Source organism: Alexandromys fortis, unplaced genomic scaffold (assembly GCF_014885135.2).
Source record: "Alexandromys fortis isolate MF-2015 unplaced genomic scaffold, M_Fortis_MF-2015_v1.1 scaffold_149, whole genome shotgun sequence".
Taxonomy (NCBI): domain Eukaryota; kingdom Metazoa; phylum Chordata; class Mammalia; order Rodentia; family Cricetidae; genus Alexandromys; species Alexandromys fortis.
This window is the reverse complement of record NW_026068025.1, coordinates 3,502,761-3,522,623: the sequence shown is the minus strand read 5'-3', so window position 1 is coordinate 3,522,623 and position 19,863 is coordinate 3,502,761. Positions and strand designations below refer to the sequence as shown.

The 19,863-nt window shown below is 37.3% G+C and overlaps 1 protein-coding gene across 25 annotated transcripts in view; it reads left to right on the top strand.

Annotated features, from left to right (window-relative positions):
- Ncor1 (nuclear receptor corepressor 1) overlaps window positions 1-19,863 on the top strand; it is a 164,671-nt gene that overhangs the window by 66,787 nt on the left and 78,021 nt on the right. For 18 of the 25 annotated variants that reach the window (XM_050163639.1, XM_050163640.1, XM_050163646.1 and 15 more), the window contains 7 exons: window positions 1,232-1,322; window positions 4,822-5,000; window positions 5,746-5,800; window positions 7,033-7,134; window positions 13,795-13,922; window positions 15,023-15,237; window positions 17,237-17,299. In XM_050163639.1, coding sequence (XP_050019596.1) covers window positions 1,232-1,322; window positions 4,822-5,000; window positions 5,746-5,800; window positions 7,033-7,134; window positions 13,795-13,922; window positions 15,023-15,237; window positions 17,237-17,299 — 833 coding nt within the window. The remainder of the gene's footprint in view (window positions 1-1,231; window positions 1,323-4,821; window positions 5,001-5,745; window positions 5,801-7,032; window positions 7,135-13,794; window positions 13,923-15,022; window positions 15,238-17,236; window positions 17,300-19,863) is intronic. The other 7 variants (XM_050163658.1, XM_050163655.1, XM_050163654.1 and 4 more) reach the window with 1 other exon arrangement.

Genomic DNA, 19,863 nt, shown 5'->3' with positions numbered 1-19,863 from the left:
CTGTGTAATAGCCCTAGCTGTCCTGAAATTCACTTTGCAGACCGGACTGGCCTCCAACTCACAGAGATCCACCTGCCTCTGCCTCCTGAGTTGTGGGATTACAGGTGTGTGCTACCACCACCTGGACAGTAAGTTCTATTTTTAATACAGGTTCCCCATTACTAGTCCCACTCCTTTTTTTTAAATTTCTAAATGTCTGTTTATCTAGATGTATATCTAGATATATATTTAATTTTTATGTTCATTGGTGTTTGACTTGTATGAGTGTCTGTGTGAAGGTGTCAGATCTCCTGAAACTGGAATTTACAGACCGTTGTGAACTGTCATGTGGGTGCTGGGAATTGAACCCAGGTACTCTGGAACAACATCCAGTGTTTTTAACCACTGAGCCATCTCTCCAGCCCAGTGTCACTATTTTAACTTGAGTATTATAACCATTCATTCATTTATTCATTCATTCATTTTTTATGGTGCTAGTGATCAGCCCTAGGTCTTGATGCATCCAGGGTAAACACTTTACCAACAGAGCTGTATACCTAGTCCAACATGTTAACTTAAATCTCAGTATTAATACTTAATTTTTGATAATTTGGTAGTGACTCATGTATACCATTTGAAAATATTCAGTGAATCTTGGGTAGGTTTTTTGACTCATATTGGTTTAAAAAAAAATCCCACCTAATAAAGAAGAGAGTGATTAAGGGAGATACCCAACATCAACTTTGGTGTTCTTTTTGCATCTGCACACATTTGCAGGCACACCTGCATTTTGAACGTGAACTCACACAGATGCACATACAAAAGAAGTCCCATTTTGTATTCTGTATTTGTATAAGACCTGTACATGATCAACACATCAGTTAGCTTTCCAACAAATGGTAGTAATTGAGACTCTGGGTTACACAAAAACTAAGCATAAAAACCCACAAGAGGATGTGAATGAAGAGGATGTGAATGAGGAGGCAAGAACTGGAGGTGTATACGATGAAGATAAGTTGCTTATGTGTAAAACTGTTAATTAATGAACGCAATATATTTTATTTAAAAAAATCTCACTTTGAGCCAGGTAGTGGTGGCGTATGCCCTTAATTCCAGGATTTGGGAAGCATAGGCAGGCAAATCTCTGTGAGTTGGAGGCTAGTGTGGTCTGCATAGTTCCAATATCAATGATAATTTGTTGCATTTTCATTAAAAGTCTTAAAATATATTTGTATTTCCTTTTCATATTTAGAGTTGGTCAGAGGGGAGCTGGTCTTTCAGCCACCATTGCTAGGAGTGAGCATGAGATTTCTGAAATTATTGATGGTCTTTCTGAGCAGGAGGTAAGAAAATTAATTCACGCTAATTCATTAGTTATTTAAGCATTTCTGCCCTGTAGTTCAGGGGGTAAAGGTTTATCAATATGTAAATGCAGATGGTTAGATAATAATGCTTGAATGATTTCAGAGACTAAGACCAACTACTATTGGGATTCAAGCAATGTGATTAAAATTTTCACAAAGATTGTTTTGTCATCAAGAGACCAGGGAATAGTAAAGGAAATAGTTCTGATCGTCCTAGTGGTGGTACGCCTTTAATCCCAGCATTTAGGAAACAAGCAAGCAGATCTCTGTTAGTTTGAGGCCAGCCTGAACTACAGAGGGAGTTCCAGGATGGCCAAGGCCACAATGCTGTGGGAAGCAGAGCCAGGTGGCCAGCATATTGAATCTTGTTCCAGAGTCCCATGTTCTTTTCTCTTTCTATTGAATCAAGTCTACTTTTCCTAGCGTATTTCTACAGCCCACATTAAAAGCTAATGTTTGCTTTAGGCTCTGGGACTCAAATAATGGAGTGTACCATCAAATTACTCAGTCCTATTAAGTTAAATTAATAGTGAGGGAGAGAAAAGTTTCTAACTAGTCTGTACATACTGCCTGTATTCATTTATTTACATTTTAGAAGCTGTTTGTATTAGTTTTCCTCTAGGGTGTGAAAATAGCCTGTTCTTATAGAGTGTGTATTTGAATTGGTATGTGTTTTAAAGTTTTTATTGCATCTATTCACGGTGTGTCATATGTGTATATAATTATTTATCAGCTCTTGTCACTTGAGCCTTAAGGAGGTAGAAAATCAAATGATGGCGTTCATGAGCTGCCTTGGTACTCAGAACGTTGTACCAATTAAAGTAGACTTGTGCTTGGTGGTGGTTTCATAGCCTTTAATCCCAGCATTTGGGAGGCAGAGGCAGGTAGATCTCTGTGAGTTCAAAGCCAGCTTGGTCTATAGCGTGAGTTCCAGGACAGACAGGGTTACACAGAGACCCTGTCTTAAAAAAAAAAAAAGAAAAGAAAAAAAAATTAGACTTGTGCCAGTGGTTTTATCCTTCTTTCTCATTTCCGATTATTGTTTTCCTGAGGAGAAAATCTGAAGTGACTTTTGAACCTTTGTTGGGAGGATTGTAATATTCAACCACAGAGATATGTCCCACACTATGTAAGGAAGATATTTACATGCGTTTTTACATAATGGCCAAGTGTTAGGTCTCAGCACTTTTGTTTTTCTTTCCTTTCACTTTGCCTTTTTTTTTTTTTTTTGGTCCTTACAATGTTAGTGCACATATTAGCACAATTTCTATCTAGGCTAGGAGAGAGACATACACTTTTTTTCAATACATTTAAGTTATTGTTGGAAGATGTTTTTTGAAATCTTAAGTACATAATGCATATAGTCTTGCATGCTCTCAATATGAGTGATATACTTAGGAGCTTTAAAACACAACCATTCTATATTGGTTTTAAAATCATTGGAAAATGCATGATTGATAATATGAAATTTGTAGGTATAATTTCTATAATGACTAAATCTGTATTAAATTTCTGTGCATTTCATTTGGGTACATCTGAAAGCATTGCAAGGAAGCTTATCAGTTGAAGTGATTTCAAGCTGATGTGTTAGTGCCAAACACTGGTGTTCAAACTGATTGAATATACCCTCTGGAACTAGACACTTAGCAAGGACTTGACAACTTGGAAATCATTTTGGGAAAAAAAAGACCCTTAAATATAGAGAAATACTACAGCTTTATGACCAAGTTTTTTTTTAAAAAAAAAAATATACCAAATTGTGTTTATAAATATCTTAAGGTATTCTTTGAAAAAAAAACATACATATGCGATAGATTAAACTGGTTTAGATTAAAATGATAAAAGTGTTAAAATTTTAAATTACATTTTGTTTATTTATTTATTTTTCCCCCAAGACAGGGTTTCTCTGTATAACAGCTCTGACTGTCCTGTAACTTACTCTGTTGAACAGGCTGGCTTCAAACTCACAGAGATCTGCCTGCCTTTGCTTTCCGAGTGCTGGGATTATAGATGTGTGCCACTACTGCCCAAAATTTAAATTTTAATGGGTTACATTAAATTAGCAAAGAGTATTTAGTATTATGTGAGTTAAATAGTTTAAGATGAACGACTTTAAGATCCTAAGACCTTTGTTACCTGTTTTTCTATCTCTAAAATCATGCTATGATTATTTTTTACATCTACAATGAGGATGAAAGACTGGGGAGATGCTCAGAGGATACAGTCCCTTCCTGTGCAAGTGTAAGGACCAGAGTCTGTCAATGCCAGCTTGGGTGTGCTGGTCTGCCAATAGTTCCAGTACTTAAAAGGGTGGCTGGCAAGACCAACCTGCTTAGGCAAGCTTAAAAGACCCTATCTCCATGAATATAGTAGTGAGCAATGGGGAAAACTCCCAAAGATGCTCTCTGACGTCAAAAAAAAAAAGAACTAAAATTATGTTGAGACTAGTTTTTAAACGAGACGATTGTTTTCTGTCTTCTAGATAAAACGATTCCAAATATCAATTGCCTTAAGATTTCCTCAGAATAGTAAAGGATAAGCTGGGTGTGGTAGTTTGTACTTGTACCTCATCTCTGCATTGTGGGGCTGTGACAAGAGGATTACTTCAAATTTGAGGCCAGTCTGAGCTATAGATTCTTGGCCTGGACTCTGTTCCGCCCCCCCCCCCCCCCAAAAAAAAAAGAAATGACAAAGAAACAAATATTCCAAACAAAACCAACCCAAAGGTCTTAGGGTTTTTTTTTGGTGAATTTTCTGTGTGTAATTTATATAATTTGGTATAAATGTGTTAAAAATAATCACGGGCTGGAGAGATGGCTCAGAGGTTAAGAGCATTGCCTGCTCTTCCAAAGGTCCTGAGTTCAATTCCCAGCAACCACATGGTGGCTCACAACCATCTGTAATGGGGTCTGGTGCCCTCTTCTGGCCTGCAGGCATACACACAGAAAGAATATTGTATACATAATAAATAAATAAATAAATATAAAAAATAATTATAAGGACTGGAGAGATGGCTCAGCAGTTAAGAGCACTGACTGCCCTTCCAGAGTGCTTGGGTTCAATTCCCAGCACCCACATGGCATCTCACAACTATCTGTAACTCCCAGATCTTTTACCCTCACACAAAATAAATGCAGGCAGATAAAATAAAACTTATAAAAAAGCAATAATCATGTAACATGCTATGATATATGGCATTATCGTCATTAAATTAATGATACTTTTTTAAAATTTTGTCTTTCTGTTTTTGAGACAGGGTTTTTCTATGTAGCTCTAGCTGTCCTGGAACTTGCTTTGTAGATCAGGTGGCCTCCAACTCACAAAGATTCGCCTCTGCCTCCCAAGTGCTGGAATTAAAGGCGTGCGCCACCACTGCCTGGCCTGAAACTTTTTTTTTTTTTAAACTCTTAAAATCTATAGCCCTTTAAAATTTCTAGTTTAAGTATTTTTCTAACTAAATTGCATTTATTTTTTGCAGAATAATGAGAAACAAATGCGGCAGCTTTCTGTGATTCCACCTATGATGTTTGATGCAGAACAAAGAAGGGTCAAGTTCATCAATATGAATGGGCTTATGGAGGATCCGATGAAAGTTTATAAAGATAGACAGTTTATGAATGTTTGGACTGACCATGAAAAGGAGATCTTTAAGGACAAGTAATTTAACGGTTAAATTATTCTCTAATAGACATTCATATAAATTGGTAAAAGTATTTTGCATTACTTGAGAGTGAAATATTTCCACAAAACTTCCATCCAAATTTGACATTGGAAAAGATAGTGTGAGAAATAGAGAAATTCATCTTCCTGTAAGTTTGTAGGTTGGACAATGGTTGACAGATAAGAAATGGGGATGTGAGCCTTAATCCCAGCACTGGGGAGGCAGAGAAAGACAGATCTCTGTGAGTTCTGCAGTCCAGGACAGCCAGGGCTACACAGAGAAACACTGTCTCAGGAGAAAAAAAAAAATTAGAAACAACAGGGTGTTGTGGTATGCGCCTTTCACCCTCCACACTTGTGAGGCAAAGATTGGTGTGTCTCCGAGTTCAAGGCCAGCCTGATCTAAATAGCTCTCCTTCCCCCTAAATGCCGGTAGCTTTTCAACTGGGATTGTGGTCTCGAGAGCCTTGTCCCTTCCACACTGGAACGTTTGAAGACTCTATAGCACAGGTTTTGTGCAGCTAAATTTTACTTTGAGTTTACAAATGCAATGGTGATGTCATATCCAGAAGACAGCACTCCTTCCCATCTTTCAGCTCTTATATTTTCTTCTGCCCTCTTTTTTTTTTTTTTTCTCCCTGTTTTCTCAGTTTCTCGGGGAAATCCCCGTGATGTTATAGAAATCCTCTTTAGGGTGTTGAGTGATGTATTCTTAGTACTTTTTTTTATTGTTTAAACTCAGGTTTATCCAGCATCCAAAAAATTTTGGACTAATTGCATCCTACTTGGAAAGAAAGGTAAGAAAAACTTAGACTGAGATGTTTTTAGGCTTGTGATATTGCATGTGTGTGTGTGTTCTAACAAGCAGGAGTAGTTAATTAGAATTGATTTCACAAAGGATTATGATAGGTAAAAAGATTCTGGTGATTTTTTTATAATACCATAAAATATGTATAAAATGATAATTATAATTGCATTATAACCTCAAGCACAGGGGCTAGAGACGGTTCAGTGGCTAAGAGTGCTTACTGCACTTAGAGAGAACCTGAATTTGGTTCCTAGCACCCACATAAGATAGCTTACAACCAATTGTAGCTCCAGTTCAGGGTGATCTAACACCTCTGGCTTACACATACCTACACATGTGCACATACACATAATTAGAAATAAATGTTGCTGGGTGTAGTAGTACCTGTGTTTAATTCCAGCATTGAAGAAACAGAAGGGCAGCCTGGTATACATAATGTGTTCTAGGCTCTCCAGAGCTGCATACAAGTCTTAAAAAATTGAGCCAAGTGGTGGTGGCATAAGCCTTTAATCCCAGCACTAGGGAGACAAAGGCAGGAGAATTTTTGTGAGTTCAGCTTGGTTTACAAAAGCTAGTTCCAAGACAGACACCAAAGCTACACAGAGAAATCCTGTCTTGAAAAACCACAAAAAAAGAAAAAGAAAAAGTCTTAAAAAATTATGTAAGTAAATGGAATCCTTAGCATAAAACCAAAAGCAGTTTTCATCATTTATCAAAACTGATCTGATCTTCTGTTCCCCAAATAATTATTAATTTTGATAATTTTTAAAAGTTATTAGCTCTCTGGTTTAAATATCAGGCCTGATTTCCTTTTGCTTTTTTTTAAATTTTTTATTTTTGTAGTCAAGTAACTTTAATGTTTTTGATTAAAACATTAGAAGAGACAGTGATTATTTACTTGTATAGGAGAAGGAGAATGTATTACTAGTTAACAAAAATATGTTGAATGTGTCTGATAGAGCTTTGTGTCTTTAGCATAGTTTGGATCAAAGCAACTGTAGATGTCTTGTATGATAGTTCACTTGTTGTTTGTCTAGCCTAAATATACTTAAGGCCATATGTTTTTGTCTTTAATTCATGATCTTGTTACACTAGAAAATTTTCTTGAAAATATTTTATTTACATTTCAACATGAAATAAAATATATAAAAATTAAGTAAAATATTTTTCATTATAGAAATAAAAGCACACATTAAATAAAATGTTTTTTTTTCATTACAGAGCGTGCCTGATTGTGTTTTATATTACTATTTAACCAAGAAAAATGAGAATTATAAAGCCCTAGTGAGAAGGAATTATGGGAAACGGAGAGGCAGAAATCAGGTGTGTTAATTTTACTAAATAAATGTTTCAAAATTGATAAAATATGAAGACAAAAGAATATTCAGACAGGTATTATTTGCAATCCACAATTTAAAATATGCTTGGGCTGGAGAGATATCTTGGAAGCTCAGAGTACAAACTGTTCTTGTAGAGTTTTATTCCTAGCCACCTACATGTGACCTCTCACAAGCACCTCTAATCCTACTCAAGGAGATCAGATTTCCTCTCGTTGCCTCCATGGGCACATGGACTTTAATGCATATGTCCATACACAGACACAAACAAGTATATGTGCGCACGCACGCACACACACGCACACACACACACACACACACACACGAGAGAGAGAGAGAGAGAGAGAGAGAGAGTCTGTGTATGTGAAAAGTAGGAGTTTTATTTTATGTAAAAGAACTGATTGTTCTTGCAGAGGACCCAGTTTGGCTTTAAGCACCCCATAATAGGTATCTCACTACTGCCTGTAAGTCCAACTTCAGAATATCTGATGTCTGTACTCTTCTGGTATCCTTTGGTGTAAGTGCATGCACACACACATATGCACGCACATTAATCTTCAAAAACAAGCAAACAAATAAAACCAGGCAGTGATGGCACTTGCCTTTAATCCCAGCACCCTAGAAGCAGGTAAATCTCTATGAGTTGGCGGCCTACCTAGTCTACAGAGAGAGTTCCAGGAAAACCTTGTCTCAATAATAAACAAACAAAAACAAAAAATTTGGAAGAATTTGTTTCATTAAGACATGATATGTATTCATCATTCACACCTGTTAAATGTGTCACCATGAAGGTACATGCAGATAGAATTTTTATGTTTTCTATGTGTGAGCAATGATCAGTGCTGCCAGGCAAGTCATTATTAAAGAATACATTCTATTTTCAAATACTTGGTTTCTTTTCTCAGAAATTTGTGCTTTTCCTCTGTGTTGACACCATTTCTGTTCCAATCTTTACATTTGATATTTTTGTTTTTCTAAGTATTCAGAAGCATGTATCATTTAGCAATTTTGAATTTGGAAGGATTTCTGTCTAAACTGTTAGGTAGTCAGTAGTTAGGAAGAATGTTTTAGAGAGGATAAATTTGAGTATAATGCCAAGAGATTTATACCTAATCCTGTTCTGATAATTTTTATTTACAACCTTGGTTTTTGCATTTGTGTGCAATAACAGTGATACCTACCTGTTATTGTCAAAACTGTGCATGTTGGCAAAATCCTGAGAGTACAATGTAAAGTACGTAGGGAACACTCAATAAATAAATAGTAGCTGTCCTTGTCTTTATTGCCATCACCATTGCCTATTTTTCTTGGTTGACAGCTTTCATTCTCTGGAAATTTCAAAATTTAGTTATTTTGAAGGCATTAATTATTAATATATTTTGACAATATTGGTATAAGAAATTTTATTGCTTGAGTATATTTGAAAGAAAACACGAGGGGCTGGAGAGATGGCTCGGTGGTTAAGAGCACTGACTGCTCTTCCAGAGGACCTGGGTTCAATTCCCAGCACCCACATGGCAGCTCACAACTGTCTGAAGATCTAGTTCCAGGGGATCTGACACCTTCACACCAATGCACATAAAATAAAGTTAAATAAACCATAAAAATATTTTCAAAAAAAAAGAAAAGAAAACACGCCTAGTAATAAAATAACTGCATTCTCTCTGCCCCTTTACACTGTCAGATAACACAGTCATTTTGTTTCTAGGCAACTTAAAGAACCTCCTAAGTGGGGATTCACCAATTTTTCTGTTTTATTAACTTGAGAGTTTTGTTCTAATTTTCTAGATGGGTTTTCTGTGTACCCCTGGCTGTCCTGGAACTCATTCTGTAGACCATGCTGGCTTCAAACTCAAGAGATCAATCTGCCTTTGCCTTCAGTTCTAGGATTCAAGGTGTGCGCCACTACCTGAGAAATTTCCTTCCTTCCTTCCTTCCTTCCTTCCTTCCTTCCTTCCTTCCTTCCTTCCTTCCTTCCTTCCTTCCTTCCTTCCTTCCTTGTTTCTTTCTTTTTTTTTTTTTTTTTTTTTGGGGGGGGACAGGGTTTCCCTGTGTAACAGCCCTAGTTGTGCTGGAATTAGCTCTTGTAGATCAGACTGGCCTCGAACTCACAGAGATTTGCCTGCCTCTACCTCCTGAGTGCTGGGATTAAAGGCGTGTGCCACCACTGCTCAGCGAGAATTTTTCATGACTACAAGTAGAATGTATATATAGGTGTTAGAAATATAGTCAGATATAGCAGTGAGGAGTCTCTGCATCGGCTGTTGCTGCTCTAAGGTTCCCCAGGCAGTGATCACATTGAGTACAGATGCTTTTCACTTTTTTAAAAAATATTTATTTATTATGTATACAATATTCTGTCTGTGTGTCTGCCTGCAGGCTAAAAGAGGGCACCAGACCCCATTACAGATGGTTGTGAGCCACCATGTGGTTGCTGGGAATTGAACTCAGGACCTTTGGAAGAGTAGGCAATGCTCTTAACCTCTGAGCCATCTCTCCAGCCCTGCCTTTCACTTTTTCAGTTTGAATTTTCATTTGCTTTTATATTGTGCTCTTTCATTTGTAGTAAATATCTTATTTTATGCTAGGAGGAACCCGCCTAGCTGTTGACTCTTAAGGTCAGTTTTAAAGGAAAGAGAAACCCAGACAAGAACTGCTTGCATCTGTTGAAGGTACTTTTAGGAAAGTTTCCTTTTGAATGGGCCTTTTCTGCTGCAGCCAGCCTGCCAGGACTATTGAGGTTAGAACTTATCACTTACATCTTGGACCACATATACTGGTGGTTCTTTCCATATTTGCCTAAGCCAAAAGTAACTCCACCTAGCTCATTTTTAAACAAGAGGTATTTCCTTCTTCTCTTTAAAGTCAGTGATGTGATTGGTCTTTATCAAATTGCTCAGAAGTAAGACTTAGATCGGGTGGCAATGTCACCTTGTCTTACTGCTACCTTATCAGCATGCAGAATCCTGAGGTAACCTCTAGAAAAGTGTCCTGTACTTGAGTAGATTTTAATGCAACAAGACTGCCATTTCCACATTTTCTGCAGGGCTGGGAAGTGCTGCCTTCTTCCCACTGGCTGATTTAATGCAGTGCTCTAGTTGCTCATCACTCCCTTATACCAGGGAACTGAAGTCAAATCTTGCCTAAATTTCAGGCAGCAGGGAATTTGTGGGGTTTTAAAACACTGAAGTATATGGGAAATAAGATTATTTGTATTATTGAATTCTAGGGAAATTTTAATTTTTCCTTTTCTTCCTTCTTTTTCTATTTTTCTTTTTGGTTTTTTTTTTTTTTAAGATTTATTTATTTATTATATATACAACATTCCTTCCATGTATGCCCGCAAGCCAGAAGAGGGCACCAGATCTCATTACAGATGGCTGTGAGCCATCATGTGGTTGCTGGGAATTGAACTCAGGACCTCTGGAAGAGCAGTCAGTGCTCTTAACCTCTGAGCCATCTCTCCAGCTTCTTTTTGGGTTTTCAAAGCAGGGTTTCTCTGTAGCTATGGAGCCTGTCCTGGAACTAGCTCTTGTAGACCTGGCTGGCCTCAAACTCACAGAGATCCACGTGCCTCTGCCTCCTGAGTGTCTTCCTTATCTTCTATTTAATTGGTATGGATAAGCCATTTTATTGATTACAGAGCTAACATACGGGCGAGAATCATAGCTCAGTGGTAGAGCATATAGAAAGCTCCAGGTTCAATTCTTAGTATTGTAAAAGCAGCAGACAACCCAAAGAAGCTACAGCAAAAGAAAAATAAAACATTACTTTGGGCTGGAGAGATGGCTCAGCCGTTAAGAGCATTTCCTGACCTTCCAAAGGTCTGAGTTCAATTCCCAGCAACCACATAGTGGCTTACAACCATCTGTAATGAGGTCTGGTGCCCTCTTTTGGCCTGCAAGCATACACGCAGATAGAATATTGTATACATAATAAATAAAAAATACTTTAAAAAATCTTTAAAAAACACTCTAATAAAAGCTAACATACTAAACTAAAGGAGACTTTGTTAGTAGCATGCCATATTGCTGCTTCAGAGCAACAGTTGATTGTGTAGGGGTTGGGTAATTAGCATTTGAAATAGGTCTTGTGCCCACCTCCTGCTAGCAATGGGAAACCAGAGCTGAGTAAATCATTCCCATTTGTAAAATATATCATCTTATAGTTGTAAAGTACACATTTGGACCAGGCTGTGGTGACACACACACGTTTAATCCCAGCACTTCAGAGGCAGAGACAGGCAGATCTCTTGAGTGTTCAAGGCCAGTCTGGTTTACAGAGTGAGTTCCAGGGTAGCCAGGGCTACACAGAGAAACCCTGTCTACAAACAAACAAACAAACAAATCCAACAATAACAAAACCAAAACCACACATATGGAAATCCCCCTGATATCTCAGATTTTTTTTTAAAGTAAATATCAAGAAGCAAGTGAAATTTGGAAACTTAACTAGGTTGAGAAATTTGGAAGATGATATACAAGTGAGAGAATCATTAGTAAGTAGTTGATGCTATTCTTGATAGACTATGAAAACTTGATAGAATAACAGATCCTAGACCTTGATGCAGACCAGGAGATGAGCTGCAGTGACTGTGTGGGATTGGAGTGGCAGGAGCTGCAGGTGAAGAGAGGCCTCCTCATTTTCCTGTCTGCAGGTTTGGACAACCAATGCAGATAATGGGGCCCTTTGTGCTTTTTGCCTCTGGGAAGTTTAATGGGTATGGCTTGCTTTAGACTACTGACCTAGGGGACTCTTAGAAAAAGATAAGTGTCTACATCAGAACAGAAGTAATACTAAAAGACTAAGAAATGAGTCACAAAACCATCTATACCCTTCAGGGAATTTTCAGAAATTTTATCTGTAGTTTCAGAAGTGAGAGAAAGTCATCATAGGCTGATTGTGTAACAATGAAAAGGAAATTCATTTTGTTTATCTGTCCTCTATACAGTCTACATAATAATGGATATCACCATTGCATTTTGCTTCACACTTTGTTCTTCTTCCACCTTCTTCACTGCTCTTCTGCCCCTCTCTCCTTGATGTCCTGTCTTTCCTCATTCCCGTTGTCCCCTATGCTTTCAGGGCCCAAACTCTAGTGCTCTTTTACCCTTTTCCTGATGGTCTCCTCTTTCCCTCTCATGGTCCTGGTTTTATGGCATGCTGGCACACATTGACGTTTAAATCTATGTTTCACATGACAGAAAACATTTTTTATGTTGTCTGTCTGAGTCTGCTTTATTTTGCTTAACAGTGATTTTCTCTTCTATTTTTTGTAAATATCATAATTTCAGCTTGTTTAGTACATGAATAAAATGTAAATATGATAAAATGAAGTAGTGTATCACATTTTATTTACCCATTTATTTGTTGATGGGCATTTAGTTCGGTTTTATTTCATAGCCATAGTAACCAATGTAGTATGAACATAGGTGTGTAAGGATCCCTCTGACTATCCTTAAGAGTCTTTTGTGTCTTTGTACTTTTCTTATAAGGTTTCTTCTGATGGAATCTTTAGATGGTTCGATTTTTTTGTTCTCTATATTGATGGAGGAAACTGTAGTAATTTCCAGAGGGGCTGCATCAGTTACGTCCCTTGTCTATTCCTGTGTCTTAAAGTTTTTTTTTTTCCTCTAGCAATTTCAAAGTTTCAGGTCTCATTAAGATCTTTTGTTTTTTGAAATTAATTATTTTGGTATATGAGAGAGAGATGGACATTATTTTATTCTTGTACATTTGGATATTCGGTTTCCAAGTACCATTTACTAAAATGCCTGTCTTTTTTCCAATATATGCTTGGTTTGTTTTTTATTTTATTTTATTGTTTGTTTGTTTGTTTGAGACAGGGTTTCGCTGTAGCTTTGGAGCCTGTCCTGGAACTAGCTCTTGTAGACCAGGCTGGCCTCAAATTCACAGAGATCCGCCTGCCTCTGCCTCTACCTCCCAAGTGCTGGGATTAAAGGCATATGCCACCACTGCCTGGTCCAATATGTGCTGTTGACAAATTTGTTAAAAAACTAAGTGGTTTTAATTGTATGAGTTTATGGTCTCTATTTTATTGGCCCACATATAAGCTTTTGTTACTATGACTCTGTAGTATTATTTGAGATCAGATTTTGATACTTCTGGCATTTCTGTTTAGGATTGGTTTGTTCATTCGTGTCTTTTTGGTTTCCATATGATCTCTAAGTGGTTTGTTATTGTTTTATAATGCCATTGGCATCAGGGCAGTGATTTTGAGGACAGTCTGACCTAGATCTACCCAGCTAGTTCCAGGACAGCCAGGGCTACACAAAGAAATCCTGTCTCACCATAAATAAATAACAAAACGTAACAAAAAAAGAATGTAATTAAACTTTTGATGGAATTCTTTCAGCAATATTGCCATTTTAATGATTAATTTGTTCAATCTATGAACAGAGGTCTTTCCTTTAATGTTTTCTTTAATTTTGTTCTTCAGCATGTTAACATTTTCATTGTAGAATTTTCTTCATTTTATTGGTTACGTTTATTCTTAGTACCTCTTCCTCCCAGTAATATTGTTCCAATTGAATGTTGCACTTTTCATACAGTTTGCAAAATGATTTTTTTTTTTTTTTTGCAAAATGATTTCTTTTCGTATCTCACAAGTGATGGTTCGTTCTAGCAGCAGATTGCCCGTCCCTCACAAGAAGAAAAAGTAGAAGAAAAAGAAGAGGATAAAGCAGAAAAAACAGAGAAAAAGGAAGAAGAAAAGAAGGATGATGAAGAAAAAGAAGAGAAGGAAGACTCAAAGTGAGTTGAGCAGGAAGATATGTGTTATAGTTATTTTCAGAGCTGAACTTCATGTTACAGGTGTGAAATATGTGGTAACAGCCCAGAGAAACATGTGCTTTGACTAATAATTTCTTGGCATAATTAAGGAATGGAATATTTTAGTAAATAAAATGCTTGACCTAATGGCCTTATTGCCAGGCATGTTATTTTATGCCTGCATACCCATGTGTATACCTAGATTACTTTTTTTGGATGTTTTTTGGATAACGTTTTTTGGATGTTGTTAATATTTTTAGAGACAGGGCTTTTCTATGTACCTGTGACCTTCCTGGAACTATGAATCTGTGTCAACCAGGCTGGCCTCAAACCCAGAGATTCACCTGCCTTAGCCTCTGGGAATAAAAGCATGCACCACCAATTGGTATTTTTATTTTTATCTTTTTGTAAAGAGAGGGTCTTGATGTGTAGCCCTGATTACTCTGGAACTTACTGTTTAGATCAGGCTGTCCTCCTACTTGTGGCAGTTCTCCTGCCTTTTGTCTTAGAAGTGCCAGAATTACACGATTACAATCATGATTCAGATACTGCTATTCTAAGCTATAGGCTCCAATACTTTGTAGTTATCACTAAGGTATGTTGAATATAATTTAGTGTTTGCTTTAGAAGATCTTTTCCAGCCTTTAGACAGTGTTAAAATGCCAAAAAAGTAATAGTCTGTGTTTTTTTTTTTTTATTTGTTTTTGTTTTTTGAGACTTGGCGTTTTTTCTGTGTAACCTGACTGTCCTTGAACTCACAGAGATCCACTTTCTCTGCCTCCCAAGTGCTAGCACCACCACTGCCTGGCTGAAAGTAGTAGTTTTAATGTATGTATATATTCTTGCTGACTTATTCAACATATAAAATGTAGTTCTATGTTACCAGCTTTTCTGTTTCCTTAATATGTGATAAAAGTCTTTTGAAGTGTCTTGAGTCAGTAAGAGCTATTGAAAATCTCATAAGAGTTTTAGGTAAAAATTGAAAGAGGTTACATAAATTTATGCAATTTCTATTTAAACAGTCTTCTTTGCTGTATCTATACTTTTAAATCACAAAAACTTTCATTTGCTTTTGTTTCTAGAGAAACTACCAAGGAAAAGGACAGAACAGAAGGCGCAACAGAAGAAACTGAAGAAAGAGAGCAGGCCACACCCAGGGGACGAAAGACAGCTAACAGCCAGGGGCGCCGGAAGGGCCGCATCACTAGGTCTATGACAAGTGAAGCTGCAGCTGCCAGTGCTGCTGCCTCAGCCACTGAGGAGCCCCCTCCACCCTTACCACCGCCACCAGAGCCCAGTTAGTAGAAGAGATTGCTTTGTGCAGGGGTGTAATCATGAGTGATAAAGTACGGCGGGGCCTGCCAATATTGATAACCCAGAAGTTGACTTTTAAGGCTGTTCATTAATTTATTAAACTTATTTAATTTTATTAAAGTAAAATTCTTTTGGTTAAAAAGAACATTAGCTACAATGTAGTTTTTCTTTTACTATTTGGCATGCAATTTACTTGGCATATCACATAAATATTCTTTCTTTTTTCACATTAAAACATTTATTCATTTATGGATATGTCTGAGCATATGTGAGTGTTGGTGCACACGGGCCACTGGTCAGATATTGAGGGTCTAGAACTTTTGTGATTGAACTCAAAGTGACAGGCTTACAACATGAGTACATTTACCTGCTAGGCTGTCTTGCTGGCCCAACTTTATAGTTTTTTTTTTTTTAAATTATTTTAAGAGTTATCTCTCTTTATTAATTACTTTAAGTTATTTCTTAAATATATTATACTATACTATAGTATAATGTAAGTATAATATAACATAATTTAAAAAATTATTTTAATTGTCTTTTTTTTTTTTTTTTTGAGATAGGATTTCTCTCCTGTTCTTTAATTTATTGGAGCCTGTCCTCGTCTCAAACTCACAGAGATCCACCTGCCTCTGCCTCCTGAGTGCTGGGATTAGAGGCGTGTACCACCACCCAACAAGGGTTATCCCTTTATTAATTATTTTAAGTTATCTCTCTCTAGGGATTTTGTTTTTTGAGATTTAATTACTTTTATTTTATGTGTATGGGTGTTTTGCCTGCATCTGTGTTTGTGCACCATGTGCATATTTGGTATCCTTGGAAGTCAGAAGAGGGTATTGGGTTCCCTGGAACTAGAGTTAAAAGACAGTTCTAAGCTGCCATGTGGGTGCTGGGAATTGAACCCAAGATCTCTTTAAGAAGCAGTCAGTGATGTTTCCTTCTGAACTATCTTTTCATGTCCAGTTTTATAATTTTAAAGTATTCATAATTTCTATTTTACTTCTTAAATGCCTTGCTATATAGGCATTTTGCTTCTGAATTAAATGTGAAGTTAAGCATTTCCCTACTGTGAGTGGTTAAACTGTCTTGTTGCTCCATTTTAAACCAGTATGGACAGCACTATAATGAAAGATGTCTTCCTGCACTGAACACTTTCTGCTAATTTGAGGAATAAATTTTTAGGCAAGATATACTGGACTTAAGAATAAAACTTTAGGCCGGGCAGTGGTGGCGCACGCCTTTAATCCCAGCACTTGGGAGGCAGAGGCAGGCTGATCTCTGTGAGTTTGAGGCCAACCTGGTCTACAAGAGGTAGTTCCAGGACAGGAACCAAAAGCTACGGAGAAACCCTGTCTCAAATCCACAAAAAAAAAAAAAAAACCCAACAACTTTATGTTTTGTATAAAGTAGTGTCACATTATTCTTTCAAAGGGTTGTAGTGGTTACCAGTTTTATCATAAAATGAGATAGAGAAGACAATGCATGTTGTACAGATGGTAGGAATGATGCAGCAGAACCAAGCACTGGGAGAATGAAGATGGGCCCAAGCAGGTCATAGTGCTCTTGGCTTTCTCTTGAGCTGTGTCTTCCTTTGCTACAAAGCAGGGAGCTTGCAAAGTATTTTAAATAAGTGATTGATCTGATTGGGTTATATGGAAAGATGATTTCTGCTGTCACAGGAAGGAAGAGGCACTATGTTCTTTTGTTGTTGCAGTAGAGGGGCGGCAAAGAGGTTTGTTATGCTGGAGGTAGACTTTCTCTCATCAGGAATGTAGCCAAAGGTGAAACTTTGAGAATAGTGAGAACATTCTTGACACCCAGAAGTGTGGAACTTTTCCATCTAATTGGCTGTTCAGAAGCTGATACTATCTAATTTCATAAATGGTAAATAAGTTAGTTATCAGTAAAATGGTCCTTGAATGGATAGGCCAATTTTGATTTCTTTAGCCTGAGTTGTTTTTTTTTTTTTTTTTTTTTACTTTCAGTTTCTACTGAGCCGGTAGAGACCTCACGATGGACTGAAGAAGAAATGGAAGTTGCTAAAAAAGGTAATGTATAATAATGTGAAATGTTCAGAGTTGGTTTTTCGTTTATTTATTTTTAAGATTAGTAGTGAGTGGAATCAATTTAAAAAAAATTTTTTAATTGAAAAGCGTAGGCCAGCCACTGGAGAGATGGCTAAACAATTAAGAGTACTGACTGCTCTTCTATGAAGACCCAGGTTCAGTGCCCTGAACTCATATGGTGGCTCACAATCGTATGTAACTCCAGTACCAGAGGATTCAATTCTTTCTTCTGGCTTCTGTGGGCACCAGGAATGCAGATGGTGTATACATATATAAGCAGGCAGAAAACCTAAATGCACATGTGAGTGCACACATGCCTGCGCTACTTAGTAATTCATAGTCAGCAGTTGGTGAACTTACAGTGTGTATGCATGATATATACAGTGAAGCCCATGTGGAGTTCAGAGGAATCCCATGCTTCCATTCTGCTTTAGAGGCAGAGTCTCTTTGCTATGTTTTTGCTGCACTGTGCTGATAAGCTTTCAGCCATTTCTCTTTCTGCCTCCATCACTCACACAGGAGGCCTGCTTTATGGGTATGTGTCACTGCATCTGGCTTTATGTGTGGGTTCTGAGGTTCAAACTCAGGTCATTAGGCCCCTTCATAAATACTTTACCAACTGACCCTTCTGCCTAGACCTAGTTAATGCTTTAGATTATATTTCACCATGGAATTGAGTCAGAGGTAATTGTAAAGTTTATAAACTTCATTTATAAATTATAAATATTATATTATTTATAAATTATAAAATGGCAAAGATAAACGTGCCATTAGAAAGGTCAAGGAGACAATAATTTGAGTGCTATACCTGCTACTTTAATAGCTGGGTGGTCTTCATTGCTTCACAGAACTTTATATACTTTGTTTCCCATCATTGTTTACTAGTGCAGGAAAATCTGAAAAAATTTCATACAGGATAAACGGTAATTTACAAAAAGATAACACAACTTACCTTGTAATCGTCAAAAGAAATTATTATATGTAGCTTGGCCATTTGTTGACCTGTTTGATATTAATTTACTTACTATTTAGCAAATAGTGAATGTTATCTCCTCACCCCCCAGGGTTTCTCCTGGTTGTTCTGGAGCTGGCTTTGTAGTCCTTGCTGGCCTCAAACTCACAGAGATCTCCCTGTCTCTGCCTCCCAAGTGCTGGAATTAAAGGCATGATCTACCATGCTCAGTTGAATGTTACATCTTAAAAATCATATACAAGCAAAGTTTTAAAGTGCTTGTTTTTAAATATTTTTGTCTGAAATTTATTTACCATGAGTGGCAGATGCTAAGTTTATACAATTGTTAGAGAGATTTGCACTTTCCTCTCACCCCATTGTCAGTGTCCCGGTTAAGTGTGGGCATAGTAGCTGACTTGTAGAGTGACTTTTTCCAGGCAGATTGTTCTAAGATACTTAGTCACCACCTATCTTCAACGCCTTCTAGGCAAGTCTTCCTAGTGACCCTAATGATCTTTTAGTTTTCCTTTTCCTCAGTGTGTGTGTTTGTGTTTATGTGTGTGAGCATGCATGTGTATGTGTGCGCACTCATGTGAATGTTATTGTACATGGACACTTGTTCATGGATGTGTAGATGCATGTGACCTGTTTGAGTACAGTTGTAGATGTACATATATGTAGGTGCATCTCTTTTGCTTGTGCTGCAAATACTTCTGATGGAGTTATTGTCCCAGCTCCTAGTTTTCTTTTTTATGTGTGTTTGGTTTTTTATTTTTGAAGCAACATATCATATAGTCTAGTCTCAAGCTAGGCCTTGAACTTCTAGTCCTTCTGCATCAGCCTTCCAAATATTGGAATTACAGGTATATGCCACCATACCTGGCAGATCTTCCAATTTTCATTATAAAAGGGAGCTTTTTGTTTGTTTGCTTGTTTTTGTTGTTGTTGTTTTTGTTGTTTTTTTGAGACAGGGTTTCTCTGTAGGTTTGGAGCCTGTCCTAGAACTAGCTCTTGTAGATCAGGCTGGCCTCGAACTCACAGAGATCCTCTTGCCTCTGCCTCCCGAGTGCTGGGATTAAAGGTGTGCACCACTACTGCCCGGCTTAAAGGGAACTATTTATATTAATCTTCAAAACCGATGTTTATCTCTGTTCACTATTTATCTAATTTCATATAGCTCTCTATATAAATTTATGTATTATTTATATATTAAATTACATATGTGTATTCTTTAAGCATATGTATGTGTGCTTGCATATATTTAGTGCGCAGAGAAATACTAAAGTGGTGTTTTGTTTTGAAGGTGAACCAGGGCCACATGGGTGCTAGGCAAATACTTTATACCTGAACTCTTTGACTAGACCTATTAATGGTAAATCTTTAAAAAAGTGTTTGTGCATTAACTAACAACAAGTTCTGTTTAGAAGTTTTATATACTTGATGGGCTGGAGAGATGGCTTAGTTGTTAAGATCACTTCCAGAGGTCCTGCCATCAGTTCCCAGCAACCACACGGTGGCTCACAAACATCTGTAATGAGATTTAGCACCCTCTTCTGGCATACAGGCATACATGCAGACAGATCACTACATATAT